The sequence below is a fragment of the Cololabis saira genome, chromosome 14, assembly GCF_033807715.1.
Source record: "Cololabis saira isolate AMF1-May2022 chromosome 14, fColSai1.1, whole genome shotgun sequence".
Taxonomy (NCBI): domain Eukaryota; kingdom Metazoa; phylum Chordata; class Actinopteri; order Beloniformes; family Belonidae; genus Cololabis; species Cololabis saira.
The window spans coordinates 12538385-12561344 of record NC_084600.1 but is presented as its reverse complement, the minus strand read 5'-3'; the positions used below and the strand labels follow the sequence as shown (position 1 = coordinate 12561344).

The following is a 22960-nucleotide window of genomic DNA, read 5'->3' as shown; positions in this document are numbered from 1 at the left end:
ACCATAAATCAGCCTTTAGTGTGTGCGCTGTCTGCTGTTCTGAACTTCTCTGTTGTGCTCATTTTGCTGGGACGTCGGGTCCCTCCGCCGAGACACAACTTTTGCGGTATGCGTTCATTGTTGTGTCTAAAAATGATGCGCAGTGCCGACCCAATCAGAAACGGTACAGACATTTTGGGATTTTTTTTATATAAAAAAATTAAATTATAAAAAAATAAAGGATCCCCATAACCTTTGATTGGGTGGGCAGGACGCACGTTTGGTGGGCACAGCCCACCCCTGCCCTAAAACCGGCCTCGAGTTCCAGTACACAGAGGTCCGATGGGAGGATTATGATTGTATAGTGTGAGCAGACGGAGCATCCGAGCATCGGGTCGTACAGTGTGAGACCATAAATCGTGAGCTGTGAACTTTTGAACTTTTTGATCTAGTGTGTGAGATGGGGCTGTCTCAATTGATTTAAAATATCGCACAGTGTATGCCCAGCTTTAGAGATACAGCAGACATAAGTACAGATTCATGCAGTCCATACCCACTCATCATGTTCAGGGTCAGGAGCAGCTTCTGGAGAAACTCCAGCTCTCATCAGGTAAAAGGCAGGGCTGCACCCTGGGCAGGTCATCAGTCCATCAGAGGACCACGTACACTCCTATGGGCAACCATGAACACCAATGAGACTAGCACACATGTCTTTGGACTGTGGAAGGAAACTAGAGTACCTGGAGAAACTATGCACGCACATGGAGAACAAACAAACTCCACAGAGAAATACTTCAGTTCAGATTTGAATAATCTGTGTCGCAATGTTGCTAACCACCAAGCCACAATCATGTGTTTATTTATGAGGCTGTAAAAATGATGAAAGGTCCATAAATGAATAAACTAAACTTAATAAACTAATAAACGAATTAATAGACTGTCAAAACTTACAAAGACACATGAACACAAAAAGAATCAAATGAACCCAAAATCAAAAATACTAGGACTATGACACCTTATGAGCCTCTTTGCATGTTAAACAAATCAAAATCTTTATCTCACTTTATAAAAGTGGCATAAAAAAGTTCTGGCATCCGTGGAAGCAAGACATGTCATGAAGCAGAAGTTCTAATCCTCAATAGAATATCTGACCTGCCTGGTTTTTATACTTCTTACTTTCTTTTGGAAATAATTGCTCTGAAAGGTTGATCTGTGAGAGTTTACAGCTTCATGGACACATCGAGGCTGTGGGCCAATAAACGTGCATTCTACTGTTGCTGCACATATATTTTAGAAATGCTGTCAACATCAATAATCTTCTGTGGTCTAAAGATTCTTGACGTCTCCAAGGTTATGTTATTGAATGCTGGAGCATCACAAAAACGCCAGCCTGGGTTTAGTGATTTGAAATATCTAATCCATGCTCAACCTTCAGAATAAAATGATCAGTGGAAGTGAAAAGGAAAAACAAATAAAATCAGACTAATCTATCCCCTTCCCTTTTCTTCTCGTGGTGAGGGCTGTGCTGTGGTCTCCCCTAGGCCTCTGTCTCACGCCATCGCTATGGTAACAGGTTGCAGCATGCTTTATCCCAGAAGACACATCTCCCATAGCAATGGCTGTTTGAAGACGCAGCAGAGGGAGCCAGGCTCTCTGAGCCCTTCACGACTGATGGGTTGTTTTTATGTTCTTGTATTTGACTGTCAAACAAAAAGAGCAACACAATGCTGTGATCACTGAATAAATCACAGTGACAGTGAAAAGGCAGGACAAAGAGAGAAGTGAAACAGGACAACAAACAGAATTATCTCTAGAGCACACATTTGCACATTTCAAGAGAAATAGAACCTCAAGAGGGTCTCAAATGCATTAACATGATAAATAATTGTATATGCAAATGAGCAGTTTCAGCACAGAAAAACAGAAACCCTGACGTGCAAAACAATAAACTCTAAACCACAAGCTTGTGATTTTTCTCCGACTAGGGGAGTTTGTACCTACAATTGTTTATGTTATGTTTATGTAATAATTGCTAGGGGGTCATGTTCTGGTCTCTGGAAAGATCCTAAAGACAACTTCTGTTGTAATTGACGCTATATAAATAAAATTGAATTGAATTGAATTGAAAAAAGAAGATGATGAAGTTGATACCAGACAAAAAGGGGGAACAAAAATTTGATTAAAAAAAGAATAAACACCCTTTTCTTGTTGAGATCCATTAACTGATCATCATTATACTTGTTGACCCACTTACAGTATCACATTACAACATTGGGGAACAAAGGATACAAAGCAAAAGATACATGAAAGGAATTATATTACATACTAAATGTGTAATAAACTCAAAACAACTTCGAATGTCCTGGAAAATGCATAATGTTGTAGGCGTATTTACTTTTTTACAAAGCACCCTGGTAATAGAAATTTACATCAAATTAATAAATTGTTTCCGAACTGTGTGTGATATGAAAAATGTGGTCTAAGAGAGAGCATTTCTCCTATTTAATAAGAAAATCATTTAGTTGGGAGTGAGCGATTGGAGCTAATATTGTGACACTGTAGTGTCACCTAGTGGTTCACACGATGCAAACGTCATTTTATTTCCTCTTCATTTGACATCTAGGTGCAGATTAATTTCCTTTAATTATCCAATGTTAAGTGCTTTTATCTCAATCCTGGTCCTCGTGGGCCCCTGTCCTGCAGGTTTTAGATGTTTCCCTGCTTCAGCACACCCTGATACAAGTACCTGTGTCATCAACAGAGTTGTGCAGACCTTGGTGACAATTAGGACCATTAATTAGAATCAGGTGTGTTGGTGCAGGGAAACATCTAAAACATGCAGGACAGGGGCCCACGAGGATCAGGATTGAGAAACATAAGGCGAAGGCTCTTTTGTATCTGAAGGGCCGACGTGCGCAGGCGCGAGGACCCGGCCAACACCGCTCGCACCTCTAATTATTATTATTATCATTTTTTTCTTCTTATTGTTGCTGTTGCTGTTGCTGATGTGTGTAAGTGTGTATATGTTCTCTGTTACCTTTAATTCATAAATTATACAGATTAATACCTGTTTGCGAAATTTTGATAATTGAATAGGAATTTTGTTGACATCAAAATCGCATTTAAGAAGGAATTATATCCCTCTATTTTATTTAACAATTAAGTTTGGAATTAAACATCATAATTTATGTTTGTTTCTAATGAAATTTTTGATCCATTTCAGCCTGATTTGATTTATTGAAATCTAACATATTTAATCCTCCTTTATTTTAAGAATTATTAAGCAGCCTATAGATCTGGATCAGGATTCTACCTTTATATATTTATATATATATATATATATATATATATATATATATATATATATATATATATATATATATATATATATATATATATATATATATATATATATAATCCTAGCACAAAAAGTAAAGAAATTTGTGTTTGTGTTTGTATATTTCCCTTTGCAATCGTGCCACATTTGTGAGGAATATGCATTTGTGTGGTGAGCAGCAGAGCTGAGCACGGGTTGCACCCGTGAAGAAGGCCAAATGTTCTCTCTGCCATAGCCAAACTCTTGGCTCTTGTTTTAAGCTTCTGGCATCCCCAGCTGTTGCCAGTCAGGTTTTTCTCAAACTTTTATATTCTTTTATAAGATTTTAAACACAGTCAAAAAATTAGAAAATTTACCATGAACAATACAAAGTCTGGCATCAAGAAAATAAGCAGATACATTACAAGACATACATTGAATGAAGCCCGTAGGATATTGCATATTAACATAAATATGACTTAAATGCAATTAATAAAAACTAAGTAAGACTTTACATTTCTCCAAATATTAGCCGTTTGTATACATTTTTTGTTCGGAATTTTTTAATACATTCAAAGGAATTCTTGAAATCGATTTGAACAACAGGAAAGACAGGTCGACCTTTGGAGGATTTGGTTTTATGTATGTGGAATTTTACCATTAGAATACCGGTAATCAAGTTAATCAAGTGTTGCATTTTCCCGGAGACGTACCTACACTTGCCGCATTCTGTGCGTCTGACGTCATGACGCAGCATCAGCTGTTGCCAGCGTCGGTGAGCAGCGTCCGCTCCGCTGTCATTGTGGCCGTTCTGCAGCCGCACATGCTGTTCGGGAGCCGTGTGGTGCCGGAACGTATGCTGCCATGAGTGCTCTTTGTCGCCTGGTTCAGAGGGGACTGCTGAGCGGTCGACCGCTGTGCCGTCTCTTCTCGGGAGAGCAGGATGGGTTCGGGGTGTCTCCCGCGGTCAGGACCGCCAGCTCGTCCAGGTACCCCGCTAGCACCCCGTTAGCTCCCCGTTAGCACCGCGTTAGCTCCACGTTAGCTCCGCGTTAGCTCCCCCGCTAGCCCCCGTTAGCTCCCCGCTAGCCCCCACTAGCTCCGCGTTAGCTCCCCGCTAGCCCCCGCTAGCCGCGGCTAGCCGGTGTCCTCTACCAGCCCCGGCTCTAACCCGGCCGGTGCTGCCGGCTGGAAATGACAGCTCGGTCTAGTTGTTGTTGAGAAACATTTATTTAACCTTGCGGCGTGTTTGCATCTTTATAAGCCGCCAACAACGCAGTTTTAAGGACATTAAGGCGTCTGGTTAGCATTAGTATTATTAACCTTCATCTAAGCTCTTCTCTACTGACTGAATTTTACACATGAACATCTGTCTGATTTTTATATTTGTTTTAATGTTTCTTAATTTAGGTAATTTATATTGCTGAGTAAATTCGTAAAATCCCGTTATGTAATATTTCGTGCAGAGCCTGCTAGCTGCACGTCGCTTAGTAGCAGCTTAGCTGCAGATACAAACATCTGATGATTAAATATTTATAGGCAGGAATTACTGCAGCCTAAACATTACCAGGCAACTCATGTTGATGCATTTCTCACAACAAGAGATTTCGGACCATTTCAAAAACAATAAAGTTGCAAAGAATTACAATGATTCACTCAGAGTGTTTTATAGAAAATATGCCAAAAGGTGTTTGCTGGTTCATTCAAATGATAAGCACATTCTGGGTTTTCAGTGTATACTGAGTATTTCTTGGCCAAGTGCTCCTGAAGACAACAAAATAAGTATTTAGTAGACATTGTTTCTGTCTCAAACACTTTCATAGACGTTGTGATTAAATAGCAATCACATTTTTTATGAAACCTGATACCATCTGATTTGAGTCTAATTATTCTCGTCTCACAAAGATTTTTGTCAGGACTTCAATCGCTTATCTAAACGCATCCAGGATTAAGTTATTGGGTCCTCCTTTTTTAAATTTATGTCACATTAATGTATGTCAAAAGGTGAAATGTTATGTATTTATATGAAAATACAGTTTTCCCACTGGAAAGTTAGACTCAGTCATGTATTGATTGGTTGAAATCTTTATTTCGAGCATATTAAATAACAAAGAAAAACAATTACACAAAACATCAGAAAAGAATACAAATAAACAGTCATTAAACAAATCAAAGGGAAATAAACCTTCATGCCCGAAAAGGAGTAGGAGGAAGTAAAAAACGTATGAGGTCCTACCCCTTGTTTCTTTTTCAATTTAGCTTGAATACAAAATAAATATAAATAAATATAACAGCAAGTATGTATTAGCTGAGACTGGACCCAGATCAGCAGAGGCTGCACAATTATACTTATTACACATTAGAAATTAACTCATCTCTAAAGTTACAACTAGTAACTAGTATCTAGTAGTTATATCTACTCCCTACCTGTATAGTAACCTGTGATGCACCAGTAGGTGGAAGCAAAACATTTCACACCAAAGAAGCCTTAATTAGTGAACAGCATGCACTCTTCTTGGTGTCCTGTTTGAAGGGGATTTAACTACCAGATGGGTTTGAAAAGGAGCTTGTTATTAAAATGTATTGTCACATGCAATCGAGGCATTTCAGCACCAGGAAATTTTTATCTGTAAGAGATTCAGTTTGTCAGTCTGTTACTGTACATGTCTACTGTTGTTGTGATGACCAATGTGTCTGGCTTGAGTCTTGATGATCACCGTGGGTGGCTTTTTCTTTTTTATACCCTCAGTTCTGTCAACTTGACCTATGATGTCTTCGATGGGAAGGGAGAAAGTACCCCCCTGGTGTTTCTACACGGCCTTTTTGGCAGTAAATCTAACTTCCACTCAATCGCAAAGTCATTGGTGCAGCGGACAGGACGAAAGGTAAAGCAATGATGAACATTTCACACTTGCCAGCTGTTGCATCTAAAAATAATTAATCCCTATATCTTCACCTCTCTTCTAAACATTTGGACATTCACCCCTCTACACTATCTATCTTGACAATATGCATGCAACAATTTTTTCCCACCTCTTTATACAACTTCTCATCTCTACTGCTGCAGCATACACTGATAGAAAATATGCCCTTGAACGTCCTTGAAGGAATGTCAAAGCTAACTTTGTTTTCACTCTGTTGCCGCTTTTTCCCCATTCCAAGTGTCTTAATTGTTCTTTGTCCAGTCAGGTGTTGACTGTAGATGCCCGTAACCATGGAAGCAGCCCCCACAACCCTGTACTCACCTATGAAGCCATGAGTAATGATTTGAAACACCTCCTTGGCAAGCTGCATATTGAGAAGTGCGTTCTCATCGGCCACAGCATGGGAGGGAAGACGGCCATGGTGACGGCTCTGATGCAGGTGAGCGGCTGTAAAATGTCACGGTAATGGGGGGGGTCTTGTTCTATAGCTGCAGCTATGACTACTGACTCTAACACTTACTGAACACTAACTAGAGGTTTACTGAACACTAACTAGAGGTTTACTAAACAGAAATGTTTTAAGTTTGGTTTTAAAGGTGGAGGTGGTGTCAGCTAGAGCCCTGCGCGGGACGTTTTTTTTCATCCCGCTCCCGCTGCATTTCTGACCATTACCGCCCGCACCCACAACATCTGTGTTCCACTCCCGCCCGCTCCCGCAAAACTCTGAGAATTCATGCCTGCACAATGATAGAGATGCAAGAGAAACGTCCTTGACAAATCTATCTGATTTAATGTTAACATGATAATTGTGGAGCTTGATGGATAATTGGCAGTTCATAGGTCACCTGACCGAAGTTAGATGCAAATCCATCATTGTCATCATCCCACGCCTTTTCGCCTTTCGCGCACGCATCAATTATGTGATTGAAGTTATAGCAACGAGAGTAGCTGTGAGTGGCTCAAACACTAATAAATAATGAACGAAACGAATTAATTTAACAAATGAATCACTTGGCCATTACATTGCTGTGGAGGAAGAGAATGTTGCTGACCGACTGAGGTTCCAATCCCTGCGTCTCTTCCAAGATGCGCCACAGACACTAAACGCAGTTTCTCCAAATAGTTGACTTGCCTTGCTTTGTCTTTGTTTTGTAAAGACCTTGTTTGAGGTTTATTTTCCACGAGTTTGATTTCCACCTTGTCGCTAGACTACATCCCGATCCCGCATTGTTTTTTTTTGGCCGCCCGCTCCCGCCCGCAGGAGAGTTCAAACCGCCCGCTCCCTCGAGATTTGTGTTGGGACCCGGCGGGACCCAATCCCAATGCAGCCCTCTAGTGTCAGCCTCCTTAACCCAGATTGGAAGTTAGTTCCATAGTAATGAAATCATGACAGTATAGTTCAATCACCAGACTTTTATCACTGCAGGTTCCTGTGTTCTGTGGGCCTAATAACAATCCTCTGAACTTCATGTATTTGGGACACATTATACTGCTGAACCCTGAACTAAGCAATGACATTATCACTGCCCCACAGGATTTCGTGGTAGGCACTAAACATGATGGCTGCATCGCTTTGTCAGCTGCCTTTCTTACCCTGATGTGCCCATCAGTCTGAAAAAGGGATGACTTATTTCCTTCACTCCACAGTCCTTACTCAATACACTGCAGTACTTTTCCAGGGGAAGGTTCTCGCTCTTTCACTTAGATGCAAGTGGGTTTTTTTTGTGTGTGTTGGCAAGCAGTTTATTTTTCAGTATTACTCATTTTGTAGACCGACTGAATTAATGCATTTTAAATTATCTAGCAGGAACATTAAATCAGTGTTGGAGGAATCCACTGATGAGGACAGGGAAACTCATGGAAGAGATTAGTTTTGAATGGTTTTAGCATCCTTTACATGATGGGAAAATAAAACAAGAACTTCCCAACATCCTGCTATGCATTTGGACAGAGACAGTTTTTATGATTTTGCCTTTATACAGCACTATATTGGATATAAAATAAAACAGTTAAGATGTAATCAAAAGACCTTCAGCTTTTATCCAAGATCTTTCAGAATAAGATTATGGCATACTGTATACTATTTATGGTTTACACCTAATCTTGGATTTAAAGGTATTTATAAAAAATAATACATTCTGCATATTAGCTTTTTTAAATTTTTTTTATTTATATATACCTGGATGAAAATAATGTTCAGTCAATGACTGCTGGAAGTTTCACCGTAGCCACCTTCAGCTGTTTTGTAGGACTTTCTGTCCTCCGTTTTAGATTCACAAACGAAAACTGATGTTATAATGAGGTGAGATCAAACAACCGATGACTGCTTCGGTTGTCTTTGAGTTATGATGGAATTGACCATACTTGGCATTTAGCTCAAAAAGATAAATGTGATGTTTTTTTGTGAAACATCTTCAATTAAAGCGGAAAGTATAAACTAAGATCACATTTTGAAAGAAAGACCCACAAGCAAACAAGTGCTGAAGGTAGGCCTGGGCAATAAACACGATGACAGACGTCAGTTTTCCCGTGTCGGTAAATTCAGTGTTTTGATTTAAAAAGAAAAAAAGAAAAATAAACGTCTTGGTCTGTTTTGACTTTGTGTGCTATTTTAATTCCCCTTTAAGATGATGTCTGTAATCACGTGACTCCGCCCATCCAGTCTGAACGAGAAGGGAAACCCAAATACCGTATTTTCCGCACTATAAGGCGCACATAAAATCCTTAATTATTCTCAAAAATCGGCAGGGCGCCTTTGTGTATGAACTTTGTTGTGCTTTCTGACTTCAGACCAGTTTTATGTGGTACACCGAGCTCAAAAATCTGTCAAAATGTTGTAGTGGCTTGGGTAGCGACGAACCCGCTCCGCTTGATTGACACATTAAAGTCGGTCCTTGGTTGGATACGGGTTTCACCGTCAGACAACGGTAGATAACTAATGTGTGATGGCCTGCAACCATCATCCAACATCTAATCCATGTTACTTACTATGATTAGACGTCAAGCCAACGTTAGGTTTTAGCGTGGTTATCGTGCATATCGTTATTGAGGTAATATTGATTTGAGGTCATATCGCCCAGCCCTCGCTGAAGATATCTTTTCACATGGTACTGTAGATGTTTGTCCTGTTGTCCAGCTATCGTTTTTCTTCCTGTCTTCTTTACCTCCGTTTCTCTGTGTCTCCCTGTAGCCTCAGGTAGTGGAGCGTTTGGTGGTCGTAGACATCAGTCCAGCCCAGACCACCTCACGCACCAACTTCCGCTACTACATTCAAGCCATGCAGCAGATGAAGATCTCCAGTGACATCCCTCGTTCCACCGCCAGGCGGATGGCTGAGGATCAGCTGCGAAGTCTGGTCAAGGTCTGCATCTTCTTATTTTGCTCTAAAATATTCTGTAGATATGTGGACTGATTAAAGGTGAATTTTCCTTTATCAGGAGCACTCGGTGCGTCAGTTCCTCCTGACTAACCTGGTGGAGCAGAACGGACACTATGCCTGGAGAGTCAACCTGGAGGCCATCGCGGCACATCTTGATGAGATCATGAGTTTCCCCACTTTTAAGTCCAACTATGAGGGACCAACACTGTTTCTGGGTGGAGCCAGTTCTGCTTATATCAGGTATAAAACAAAACTCAAACACAGACACGAGCGTAGAATTTGCATCTAACTTTTCTGTCTATGAACCTGTTCACTGAAAGGAGCATTTCTGCACCGCACAGAGCAGTACAGTAATCCCTGGTTTTTCACGGGGGTTACATCCCAAAAGGAACCCGGGATAGGTGAAACCGCGAAGTAGCATTTTTTTTTTTTTTTTTTTTTTTTACAATTATTATACAAGGCTTCAAATTGCAGAGATCAGCACCGCGACCCAAGTAATTGGATTTGAACGGGAGAAAATGAAAAATGATTATGAAAAAAAATACAATAAGTACAGTAAGACAAATTGTGACTGGTGCGTATTTCACTGCTCGTCTGAGCCGCTGCATCCTGACTCGCTCTGTAGCGTCTTTTTCTTCTAAAGCCGCAGTGCAGGAGTGTTTTTTCCAGAGAAGAACATAGTTATAGGTCGTTGTTGTCGCTCTTTTTTTCTTCTGGGCAAAAAGATTCTTATAAACCGACATGCCACCATGGATTATATCTGAGACTGTAATGAACGATTCATCAAAGGGTCCCGTTCTTGAGCTGCTGCTGAAGTTCATTGGCCGTTCTCAGCATTGTTGCTAAGCAACCAACGTTATTGACACAGGAAGTGAAGAAGCGGGGAGACTGTTTAGCCAATCAGAATGCCGAACACGACGCACGATGCAAATCAGTGAAGCAGCGAGACGTGAAAGGTGAACCGCGTTATAGTGGGGGATTACTGTATTCACGAGCAGAGACGTGCACTTGTGAGAGGAAAATGTGTCTTCATGCTCATGCTCACTCCTTAGCATCACTTTAGAGACTCTGGAGGCCAAAGCGTCCAAATGGGTCAAAACAGTCAAAATAAATGATGCAGCCATAGACGGCAAACGAGCTTAGAGCAGAAATGTATCAGACATGGGAATGAAGTCACCCTCACCTTCCTTAAAACACGACTAAACTGTCCCTAGATGTTGAGACTGAACAACTGCAAGCGCATAGGAAGGGTTGAGTGCTCATCTCACCCCGTGCTTGCACAGTCACATCTACACACAGTTGATGCATACACGCTTTTCTGTTCATGAACAGTGTTCAGCGCTCGTATCACATCTACATGATCGGTTTAAATGTGCCTCCAGTTCTTGTGTGTGGGTGTTGAAACGTATGAAATGTCACGGGTAGCTCCTGGTAGCTTGTTTTACAGCCTCATAATCAACCTTCTTCAGGCTAGAGCAGCGCTAACATGCATGTGTCTGTGTACTGCTAATGAACAAGCTGCCAAAGCTGTTGGGTCTAAACGTGAGTGCGTCAAAAATGGAAATCAGAACGGCATAATACCAAAGACTGAAGCCAATTAAAGAGCAACATACATATTTTCTCCCTTAATGACTCACACCTAAACATAGCTGTATAGTTAGTACTGCACATTTTCTTATACCTTCTGTGCAACCATTTTAGCTTTTTAATGTGACAAAAGAAGGAAAGCGAATGAAATCCAGGAATTTATTTCCCTGCATGAAGAATTATGTTTGAACTGTATACTTTAATATACGTACCTGCTGTACACATATGTAATTAATCAAGAGCACAGTAACTGTAATGTAGCACCTGACTCAACATAGTTTGAAGATTGTTTGAAGATGTTTTCTCAAAACTTATTTAAGCTGGGCATACACTGTGTGTGGCAGTGTGCGTGCCACGGGGGCCCGCCCGAAGGATGGAGAGACACGAAGCTTGTGCAGACCCTGTTTTATTGTTTTTCCGTGCACCAACACCACGGTTCCTCCAGAGGATTGTCAGCCGAGCTGCTCTCTCCTCTGCTCCGCTTCTGTCCTTCTCCCGTCTCCAGAGCCCACACCCTACTGAAATACACAGAGAATGATTAGATTCACCTGTGTACCGTCAGCTGTTCCAGCCGCGTCACCTGTGCGCCACTCCCCCGCACTCCCTCTCTCCCCTGCAGACCACGCCCCAATCCTGCACCCTGCCACACTGTGCAATATTTTAAATCGTTTGAGACAGCCCCATCTCACACTGCACGACTAGATCGCGGAGTTCAAAAGTTCACAGCCCACGATTTATGTTCTCACACTGTACGACCCGATGCTCTGATGCGACCCGTCTGCTCACACTATATCATCATAATCCTCCCGTCGGACCTCTGAGTACTGGAACTCGAGGCCGGTTTTGGGGGCAGGGGTTATAATTTTATTTTTATATAAAAAAAATCACAAAATATCTGTCTGGTGGGCACTGCGCATCATTTTTAAACTCAACAATGAACGCATACCGCAAAAGTTGTGTCTCGGCGGAGGGACCCGGCGTCCCAGCAAAATGAGCACAACAGAGAAGTTCAGAACAGCACACAGAGCACACACGGAAGGCTGAATTAAGATTCCGCGTTACACCAATGCTGTACAGCGGCGCCGCGTACCCTAAGCTGTAGGCTCTGTGTTGGTGTAACGCGGAACCATAAATCAGGCTTTAGCAATTTGGGCCATTCTGTGTGGCGATAAATGAAAAAAGATTAGACAATGCCGTGATTGGACCAGGAATTGGCACGGCAGATGTGGGAAATGCAGTCTTTTTTTCCTGGTATTAAAACACGATTTGTAATGTGAATTTGCAACACTTTAAACTACAAATAATGGTTTTTGACGTGACATCAGAGATTGCGCATGCTCTCTGCGAAAGGATGAGGCAAATCGGGTCGTAGCACGACCAGGATTTCAAACACGTTTGATTTTCTTGCGAACACACGATTTGTGATCGGGAGCTCGTCATGAGGTGTTAATCTCTCGTCGTTACTGCACGAGGCACGAGCAACGATTGGGTCGAAATCCGGCCCGATCCAAAAATAGTCGCACAACTGGAAAATCGGCTCAAAACGAGCCGATAATCGGCTGCCCGGCTTTACATTCATACAGCTGTGGCCCAAATGTACAGTTTTTTTTCTCTTTTTTACCCCTCCGTCACCTCCATTACCTGATTTTCATCCTCCCTTTGTGTCTTCCCTCGTTTCAGCTCCGACGATTACCCAGAAATCCAGAGGCTGTTCCCCAGTGCTGACATCCAGTACATCCCCGATGCAAGCCACTGGATACACGCAGACAAACCTTTAGATTTCATCAGCTCTATCAGTTCCTTCCTTCAGTCTTAGATGCCTCCAGCTTGCGCTTAAGAACTTTTTTAAACTTAGCACATCTGAGTGTCCAGTCGCTGAGAAACTGAAGGTGACACTTCATCAACTTCAGCCCGAGCGAGTGGAATCATTAATGATGCTAATATTTGCCAACTCTGGACCAAACTCCCTCTTTTTGCAGCAGGCAGGTCTCACCTTTGAACATTAGCAGTTAGTGTTGTGTAGTTCGTAAACCTTTTTGAGTGTTTTTTTTGTTTTTCTTTTGAGTCTCTCTGCCAGTCAGGTAGCATTGCTAGATTTACCCGTTTCTAGATAGGATTTTGTAGATAGTAAGTTAGTCTATAGCAATGAGAATATCTCCGGTTTAACATAATGGGGCTGTTTTTGGAGGCGATCTACTAATCCAAAGAAACTCTCATTTGCACAGGGCTGTCTTTATGTCGGTATATTTATGCCAGTATAACACTAACATAACATGCAGTGGTTCTAGGCCAAGTACAATCTGAGGCTGCTGTGAAATGGCTGTAAGTTGTGACTGTAGTGAACAAAAATACTGTATATCTGAAACGGTTTTTGATAGAAAGAAAAACTCTTAGCAGGTTGGAGCTCTGCACAGAGGCTGTAGTGACGTAGTGGTGTGGGAAATAATTTCAGCATCGATAGATGCGGTTTCAGTATTCTGTGTATCTGTGTTTTTTATTCCTTGTGTGCATCGGCTGTGTGTCAGAAACCATTTACAGGTCGCTTACTTTGTCATAACTAATTGCTAACGAGAGCATTGGTTGTATCCGTATGCTACTATAATTGTGTACTGTATGAAAAGCAAGCTGAAGCTTTCCAACGCCGTAATTAGCACCAACAGATTCCCGAGTAGCTCAGGTTACAACTGGACATGCTGTTTCTTCTGCACTTTGGCTATTCTTTTGTGTTACTGTCAGCAAATCGTGGTAACGTCGTGTCTTTGTACTTGCTCCATCCTTTCCGTGTTTGATGAAATAATCTTTTACCAGTTAACTATGTGTATCTCACTTATACAAATACGGCACAAGGCTATATGGGAATATCACAAATGTATGCTGCAACACTGTATGTTGTTATCTAACAATGATTTGTTAATATCATTAAAGTCTCCATGGGATTGATGAGTTCAATAGTAGAACTGCCATCTTTATAAATTGACAGGGTGTTGTTCATTCGTATGTGCCTATTTTATCAAGAGTTCCTGTTCCATTTCTGAAAAACTTTATTTCAAGAGAAGAAAATATACAAAAAATTGTATTCTGTAATTATGCCTAATATACTTTTGATTGGCAGCTGGGTTGCCAGTTCTGTATGTTACAGTCATGTGTTTTTTGTTTGTATGATGTGAATATATAAGTGTAAAGGGTTTCAAACTATCAGAATTAAAAAGAGTGAAGGTTCTTTTTTTTAAATATCTAAACCCCTAGTTAGAGTCGCCCTTCCCTCCTCCCCTCCCACAGATTTGTCTCGTGGCACATTATGAATAGATTGTCGGGCGGGGCTGAGTAGTGCTGACATTTGAATGCAGGTCTTGCTTGAGCTTCTGCGATGTTGCAGCTGAACAAGAATATGTCAAACGACAACTCTCATCCATTAGTTGTTTCGAAGACTGTAATCATCTGTCCAGGATTGTATATGTTTTACTCTAAGCATGCCTTTTCTCTTGTTACCAGGTGTTACCTTGCTGTGCTAAACGGATCTCAGCTTGTTGGAACATTTTAGCACTATATATATAAATAAAACATTTGCAATGTATATAGAAGTGGAATATATATTGTTGGATATATTAAATAAAGTGACTAAATCTCTTAAGCCTACAACGTTTGACTATATTTTTTTTTGTAAAAAGAAAAGGTGCACATAATTTATCTGAAGTGACTCATTTCAAGACATTTTTGATCACATTTTTCATTTATTTGCAGCAGAGTATTATACAGTTCATTCGTATTTGGCACATTGTATATAAAAGACCATGAATTAACAACAATGTATTCAAATTCCTTTATATTTTATATATATATTGTATATAAAAAGAAAGAAACTGCCTTATATTCTCAGTGTTTACATTATTTTTTTGCACTTAAAATAAGTCAATGACCTTGTTTAAAGTGGCTCTTGTGCGCCCCCCCCGCCCCCCCTTCACTGAAAAATCTATAATCTGTGGATGAAGTTTTAGTCGTGGGACACAAAATCCCTAATTCTTTCCACATGGCGTTTGTAGACTGTCACCTGGACTCAAACCTTGGAGACACTTCCCTTTAGCAGAGTCGTGTGCAGAACTAGACGCCCATCAGTCAGTCCAGACACTCGGCAGCACGTCTATGACCCTGGAAAGCTACTAGTAAAGTTGCACACCAGAAGGTGTTTGTGTAAAATGATCATTGTTTCAATCAAGAGCCACAACCTGGAACCCGTCGTCCCTCCTCCCCGCTGAGTCCTGCTCTGTTGTATCTTGGTAATGGCTCTTGCTCTTTTTAAGTCTGTCCCAGGTTTTCCAAGTGCGTGTGCCGCTGGTAGGAGGCGTGCTGGATGACTGAGTGGCACGATCTGAAGATTTGGTCAAAAAGATTTGACTTGAGCTGGTTGAAGGAGAGGGAGCTGCTGGCACTGGGATGTGGGGGGGCCGCTGGGTCGCTGGTTTGCTTCTTTTCAGGATGCCCAGGCGAGAGGGCTTCTTCTGGGCCTGCTCTGCCTGCTGCTGAATCTGCAGCTGCTGCTGCAGGAGCAGCTGGAAGTCCTCCTAAAAGCACACAAAAGAAGAAAAATGTGAGCGCACAAAAACATGTGGTACAAAATGTATCAAGTGGAAGGAAATGTGGGAAGGAGAGATGAGGTGGTGTCACAATGAGTCAGGTTTCAGACCTGAGAAAGTTTGATCTGCCTTGCATTAATACAAAACAACCAAGAACTGACACATTCAGAAGGAATGAAGGGAAGTAGGAAACTGTCCTGTGGTCTGATGAATCAAGATGAATCAAGATAGGAAATTGGAGCATGCTTCCAGTTAAGTAAGACAGGTACCACTATAACCTCCGTCCATACAGTTGTATGTGCAACGAGTAGCCTGCATATCTGCCCAGGAAGGACTCATGCTGAGCGACGGTTACTGGCTCTGGAGCAATATACAGGACTGTCTCAGAAAATTAGAATATTGTGATGTCCTTTATTTTCTGTAATGCAAAAATGTCATACATTCTGGATTCATTACAAATCCACTGAAATATTGCAAGCCTTTTATTATTTTAATATTGCTGATCATGGCTTTCGGCTTAAGAAAACTCAAATATCCTATCTCAAAAAATTAGAATATTCTGGGAATCTTAATCTTAAACTGTAAACCATAATCAGCAATATTAAAATAATAAAAGGCTTGCAATATTTCAGTTGATTTGTAATGAATCCAGAATATATGACATTTTTGTTTTTTTTAATTGCATTACAGAAAATAAAGAACTTTATTACAATATTCTAATTTTCTGAGACAGTCCTGTAAGCTGGTATGCAGATATCTTTTTCAGAGAAGGCCTCACCTACCTCAGTAAACCACATGCAGAACGTATTACAGAAGCATTACTGCTGTTGCCAAACCTAAACCTTGTGTATTATAAAAATGAAAGACGCAACAAAGAACCGCTCCAAATGCCATGAGCAACATAATCTGTCAGAATGGCAGAAAATTATTTTTAAATTTTACAGTAAATGAACAAATGTGGTCCTGGCATCTAGTTCTGGCTCGGCTTATGTCTTTCATTTAGGTTCTGAATTAGTGCATTTTGTTTTGGTTTGCCTTATGTGCCAGTCTCTTGGAAACTGTTTAAAGAAAGGAGAGTTCACATCTTTCAACTTTACATGAACCATATTTACATGCATATGGATAAACCATATGCAGCAAATGTGAGGAAACTGAAGGTGATCTGGTTTCCACCAGGAAGGAAAACAACCTCTCAGTGTTTTATTAACAGGATGCAGGAGGATTCTGCAAACCAGAAGATGAATGTTCAGGTGTCTCTGACTGTTTCAGGAAATGTGAGTATTCTTGGCACAGTGGAACTGTAAAACATGCAAACGTTGTTGTGTTTGTGTGTGTGGTTTCAGTGATGTGCTGCAGGGAGCTCAGTGCAAACACGACGAGCACGAGCCGGAGCCCAAGGCTGAAACAGAGACAGATGCCAGCTGTCATCAACGTCTGCATGTGCTCAGAGAACTGGGCTTGTGATTTTAATTGCACCTTGCTTTGTGCATCTTTTATGACTGTTCTCAGTTCTTACCTGTGCTGAACAGTAAGTGCACATATGTGGGTTTGCGTGCATGCCTGTTCTACTTTTCTGGACTTTTGTGCGTGCATGCCTGTGCATACCTCCACCTTTAAAACCGAACTTAAAACGTTTCTGTTTAGTAAACCTTTTCCCCCTGCATGTTTGCAGGCCAGAGCTTCAGGAGCTGCATGCTGACCTGCAGTCCCCCCTCTGATCATCCCACTGCTGCTTCCAGCTGTCTGTGTGGATGTCTGCTGACATCCTGACCAGCAGACCCCCCCCCCCCCCCCCGACCACCCCAGTGTCTGCTGTCTACATCTACTTATATAGTTATCTCTGCAGCGCACCAGTTAGCCTTTGTGTCTGTGTCTCTCCTTTCTCTGTTATTCATTCTCTCTGTCTGTTTTGTCTTCTCCTGCTCTGCCCAGCTGGTCTTCAGCAGGAGGGTCCCCCCTTATGATCTAGGTCCTGGTCCAGGTCTCTACCCTCTTAAAGGGGACCTATTATGGCATTTAATCCCTATTTAAACAGGCCTTGAATGTCTTAAAAACAAGCTTTTGATTGTTTTTGCTAAATAAATTAGAAATTCAGCCTCTAAACCATGTCTATATCTTCCCATTCTCTAACCTCCTTCTCTATGCAGGATTCTGAGTGGGCGGGGCTATGATAATGAGGCACTGTGCTGATTGGCTGCTTGAATGACACAATACACCGCTATGAAAAAATGGTGGAAGCTCCGGGCGGCGGAGTTGTTGTTGTTCTGGCCAGAGTTAGTTGTGGGCGTGGTTTCACGCATCGCTCCCTTCGTTATGTAACGACGGGAGCAGAATCTGAACGGCTCGTAGAAGTCACATGACACTGGATGGACCATCCGGGCGGCTGTACAGACACTGCAGAACTTGGTTGCTTTCCTCCTTCTCTGAGTTGGCAGGCTGAGGGGAGACCACTTTATATATGTTAAAGCAAGAAAAAACCTGTTTTTCATAATAGGTCCCCTTTAAAGGGGAGTTTTTACCTGCCACTGTTTATGTTATGTTTGTGTAATAATTGCTCGGGGGTTTATGTTCTGGCTCTCTGGAAAGATCCTAGAGGAAACTTCTGTTGTAATAGACGCTATATAAATAAAATTGAATTGAATTGAATTAAAATTCTACTTTTCTAGACTTTTGTGCCTGAGTGCCATGTTCACTTTTCATTCACATCTTTGTTTCCTCTGCAGCGTGTTGTGGTGTGGTGTTTGATTCCTGTCCTGGTTAGACACTGAGCTGGTCCCGGGTTTACCTTCCAGGCCTCCAGCTCCAGGGACAGCTCCAGACGCTTCTGTGCCGCCTCCAGCAGGTGGTTGTTCAGAGTCATCATCTCCGTCTTGCTCCGCAGCACCTCGGCCTCCATCGCCTTCTTCCTGCGCAGCGGAACAGAAACAATGACTCATTCCTCCAAATAGACGCTGGTTTCCTCAGCTGCCTTTGTTTCCTTGAATGCTGATTCAACAGTTATTGAGGGTAATGTGACAGAGTGGAAGTGTGTGAACTCACTTCTCTACGGCCTCGTCTCTGTCCCTCAGCGCCTGCTGTAGGATGGCACCGTCGTCCCCCCCACCTCTTGGAGATTTGAAATCCTAAAAATACAAACTCATATTGATCTCCACTTCACTTTTTTCTTATCAGATTCAGAATCTTATTTCAGCTTTAGTGAATGCAGCTGGTGACGTTTTGTAAAAGCCTGACAGACTGGCAGTGGAAAGACTTGCTGATGCCGTCAGCTGGAAACTTGTCGGGCCACATAGCTGAACTTACAACCTCCCGGTGGAGGTAAAAAGGATCCATTTTTTTTGCAGGTTTTCATTTTTCGATAAGTGGAAACGGGACTAGGGAGACAGTCCTTCAGGATTGGAGCGAGGCCTCTCGCGTGAGCTTTCACGCCTACGTGTAAAAGCTTCAGGGTTACAGAACAACTTTGCCAAAAAGCATTAACGCAGGTGAAAACATCTCAGGGTAAGGCAGATCCAACCTATCAAGATAACACAACACGGCCTTAAATCATGTTCTCAAGAATAAAAAACTGCTGATACAACAAAACAAATCAAATCCTGCATCTTCTATGTCAGGGGTCGGCAACCCGCGGCTCTAGAGCCGCATGCGGCTCTTTAGCGCCGCCCTAGTGGCTCCTTGGAGCTTTTTCAAAAATGTTTGACCTTTTTTTTCCTTTTTTTCTTCTTTTTTTCTCTTTTTTCTTTTTTTTCTCTTTTTCTTCTTTTTTTCTTTTCTTTTTTCTTCTTTTTTTTCTTCTTTTTTTCCCTTTTCCTTTCCTTTTTAATTTCGACATTTCGACTTTTTTCATGAAATTTTGACTTTCCTTGACATTTCAACTTTTTTCTCGACATTTCGACTTTTTTCACGAAATTTTTACCATTTCCTCGACATTTTGACTTTTTTCTCGACATTTTGACTTTTTTCTCGACATTTTGACTTTTTTCTCGACATTGTACTTCAACATTAATCTCGAAATTTCGACTTTTTTCTCAACATTTCAACTTTTTTCTCAACATTTCAACTTTTTTCTCGAAGTGCATAATGAAAAAAAAATCTTCCCCCAGTTATAACTAATATAGAAACATGCAGCAAGTGTTGCCTTCATTCTAAGGCTTATAAAAGACTTTTCATTTTTTGCGGCTCCAGACATATTTGTTTTTTGTGTTTTTGGTCCAATACGGCTCTTTCAACATTTTGGGTTGCCGACCGCTGTTCTATGTGAATACATGTCCCGTCTTGGTCACCTGACCCCTCCCAAGTCTGAACCGAGTAAACAGTGACAAACCCAGTAAAATCAATAAACTATTCCAGCAGGGACAGGAGGAGCTGTGTGTGTGTCCTGACCTTGGTCGTGTGGCTGATGGCCAGTGAGCGAGCCACGTGTTGCAGCTGAGACAGGGCAGCGTCCAGGCGGTTCTCCCCTCCACGGGGCTCCGGCCGGCTGGACTCTGGCTCCGTCAGCGGGTGCAGCAGTCTGAGGATGGACAGAACCTCCTCCGTGACCTGGGGGAGAGGTGGATGGGAGGAGGTTACTCAGAGCTCAGGGCCGGTCCTGGGGCGTGAGCGTGAGCGTGAGCGTGAGCCTGACCTGCTCTCGGTGCTGGCTCCACCCCGGGCCTTCTCTGCTCTCCTGCAGTTTGTCCACCTGAGCTTTGAGCCGGATACTTCGCTTCCGAGACAGCTCCACTTCCCTGCGGACCTCTTTGATCTGTAAACAACAAAATACACAAACACGTCATCAGCACATTTCCAGAGGTGTCAAGTAACGAAGTACAAATACTTTGTTACCTTACTTAGGTAGAAATTTTGGTTATCCATACTTCACTGGAGTAATTATTTTTCAGACGACTTTTTTCTTTTACTCCTTACATTTTCACGCAATTATCTGTACTTTTTACTCCTTACATTTTAAAAACAGCCTCGTTACTCTATTTCATTTCGGCCTTTAAAAAAACTATCCAGTTAAATTGCTCCATCCGGATACAGTGAATTTGGTTGTGGTTGTTTCAGATGTTCTTGTCCAGTTTTGTTCTTACATCCGTTCCCTCAGATTCCTGCAACTAAACTTGGATGTACATTCCAATAAAGGTTAGGATAAATGATAACATGCAGCTGAAGTTTGACTTTTTGCACCATTACAAAACTTATAGGCAACTAGTCATCATATCTTCTGCTCTCTGAAACACATGTTAATGCTCAATAGTACACATATATGCTTCTTTAATATATTTGCATTATACTAAGATGCATTCATTTTCAATGGCTTTTGTCCTTAATGGCTTTTTTCCCCCTTACATTACTTTTACTTTTATACTTTAAGTAGTTTTGAAACCAGTACTTTTATACTTTTACTTGAGTAAAAAACTTGAGTTGATACTTCAACTTCTACAGGAGTATTTTTAAACTCTAGTATCTATACTTCTACCTGAGTAATGAATGTGAATACTGAAGACACCTCTGCACATTTCAATGAGGACGTCAACGTCGTTTCGTATCAGGAAGATAATCACAGCCTCTCACAGAAACTACGACTTCATGACATTTTAACACAATGTAAACAGAAACTGCTAATCCAGATTCCTGGGAGGAACGGAGGGCCAAGAGGGGGGGGGGGGGGGGGGTCCAGTTTCACTGCCTGGGACATTAGCATGCATTATGCTTTCGTAGGAATCCAGCAGACACACCAAGGCTTTTACACCAGAACCTTCTAATTTATACTCAGTACCATAAATCAACCATTGATCATCCCGGCAGCATCATCATACACTGAAATCTTACTTGATTATGCTGTGGGACAGTTTTGGTCAGAGGTTTTTTTGTCTGTAACCTCCAGGGTGACGGTTAAACCGTCTCCTCCCGGTATTACAGGTCTGACGAGCCAGTTTGTATCCTGATTTAAAGGACATGTTATCCTACCGTGTCTGAGTAATGACCCAAGGTCCTGCGTCTGCTGAGCGGCCGGCCGCTCTTGAGCAGGTCTGGTAGGGTTCCATCCATGTACCGGGCTTGCAGGGGGCTCCCTTCCTCCCCAGCCGCCGCTGGCTTGCTCTCCTCTGAGCTCAGCTCACCTGGACCTGGACCGTCCGTCTCCTCACACTGAGTGCTGTCCTCTTTATCCAGCACCTCTTCAGGCACATCTTTTAAATTCAAGTCCTCAATGGGCAGCAGATCAGCAGCGTTGTCGTCTCCCACCAGATCCTCCTGCCCTGCGTGGTCCTCAGGCTCAGATCCGGGGTCATCTGCTTCTGCCATGGACAGCTGTGGTTCCAGGTCTGTCTGCAGGACAGTCGGCCGCTGATACGAGGATCTGTACCGGGGTGAGCCCAGCTGTCTGTCCTCCACCCTGCTGAGGGAAGAGTAGAGCTTCTCGCTGGAGGTGAAGCGAGGCCTCAGCTTCTCGTTGAGAAGGGAGAAAGGTTGAGAGTAATCCATGATCAGCTCGGCAGAAGGAGGATCACACCACCTGGAGATACTGGCCCGTGTGAACGACGCATGGAAGAGGAAGGCTGTAAAACAAGCAGGGAGGCAGTAAGAATGCCACTTGACTTGTTTTACGGCTTTACATGACCTGATGTGATGTCATGGGAGGTGGTGGCCTCGTGTGGTCTGGCCGGGTTTTCTCCTCCCTCCTCCGCTGCTTCACAAGTGCATGACGTGCGAACATGCCAGGAAGCTCAGAGACAAGGGCTTCATGTTCTTGATACGATCATATTATTCAGGCTCGACGAGGACACTTGACACAAAGAACTTTTTTAGCAAATGCTTTACTTTTTTTTTAAATACAGTCAAACACACACAGCAGAAGAGATTTCTTGAGAAGAAATCTCAAGAAATGATTCACTTTTTTTGTTTTTTTGACATAGCCAGTGTCGAAGGAAGTGGGGGCTGAAACTTTATGATAAGTCATCATTTTATTTTTGGTATTGAAATGCTTTCGGGAAAATCCCCATTTATAGTCATTCCTTCAAGACGGTTTGGTTTGGTGACAAACCTCCCACACACAGCAGAGATGAGTCAGTCGCTAAATCAATACATTTTAAACTGCTTGAGCATAAAAATACATTCAGGCATCGTCTCCAGTTTACTTCCTCACCTTCATTTCAGCCCACTCTCAGGCGCCCAGTTTAGTGTGTCCTGATGCAGCCAGAGGGGAGGGGGCAGAGGAAAG

The 22960-nt window shown here is 42.2% G+C and overlaps 2 protein-coding genes across 3 annotated transcripts; one reads left to right on the top strand and one right to left on the bottom strand.

Moving 5' to 3' along the window:
• The first annotated feature begins 4076 nt into the window (after positions 1–4076).
• On the top strand, positions 4077–14404 carry abhd11 (abhydrolase domain containing 11). Of its 2 annotated transcripts, none has more exons than XM_061739739.1 (6): positions 4077–4284; positions 6045–6180; positions 6485–6658; positions 9410–9580; positions 9657–9838; positions 12866–14404. In XM_061739739.1, the coding sequence occupies exons 1-6, from the start codon at positions 4160–4162 to the stop codon at positions 12999–13001; spliced, it is 924 nt and encodes a 307-aa protein (XP_061595723.1). In that variant the 5' UTR covers positions 4077–4159; the 3' UTR covers positions 13002–14404. The 2 variants fall into 2 exon arrangements, with proteins under 2 accessions (XP_061595723.1, XP_061595724.1); XM_061739740.1 differs by having other exon boundaries at positions 4145–4284; positions 6481–6658.
• Positions 14405–14907: 503 nt separating this feature from the next.
• Positions 14908–22275, bottom strand: bicdl2l (bicaudal-D-related protein 2-like). Its single transcript, XM_061739738.1, has 6 exons — positions 21709–22275; positions 20381–20500; positions 20137–20295; positions 18796–18878; positions 18542–18662; positions 14908–15744 (listed from the first exon to the last, which is right to left on the bottom strand). Exons 1-6 carry the CDS (start codon positions 22222–22224, stop codon positions 15391–15393), a joined length of 1353 nt encoding a protein of 450 aa, XP_061595722.1. The 5' UTR covers positions 22225–22275; the 3' UTR covers positions 14908–15390.
• Positions 22276–22960: the final 685 nt, after the last annotated feature.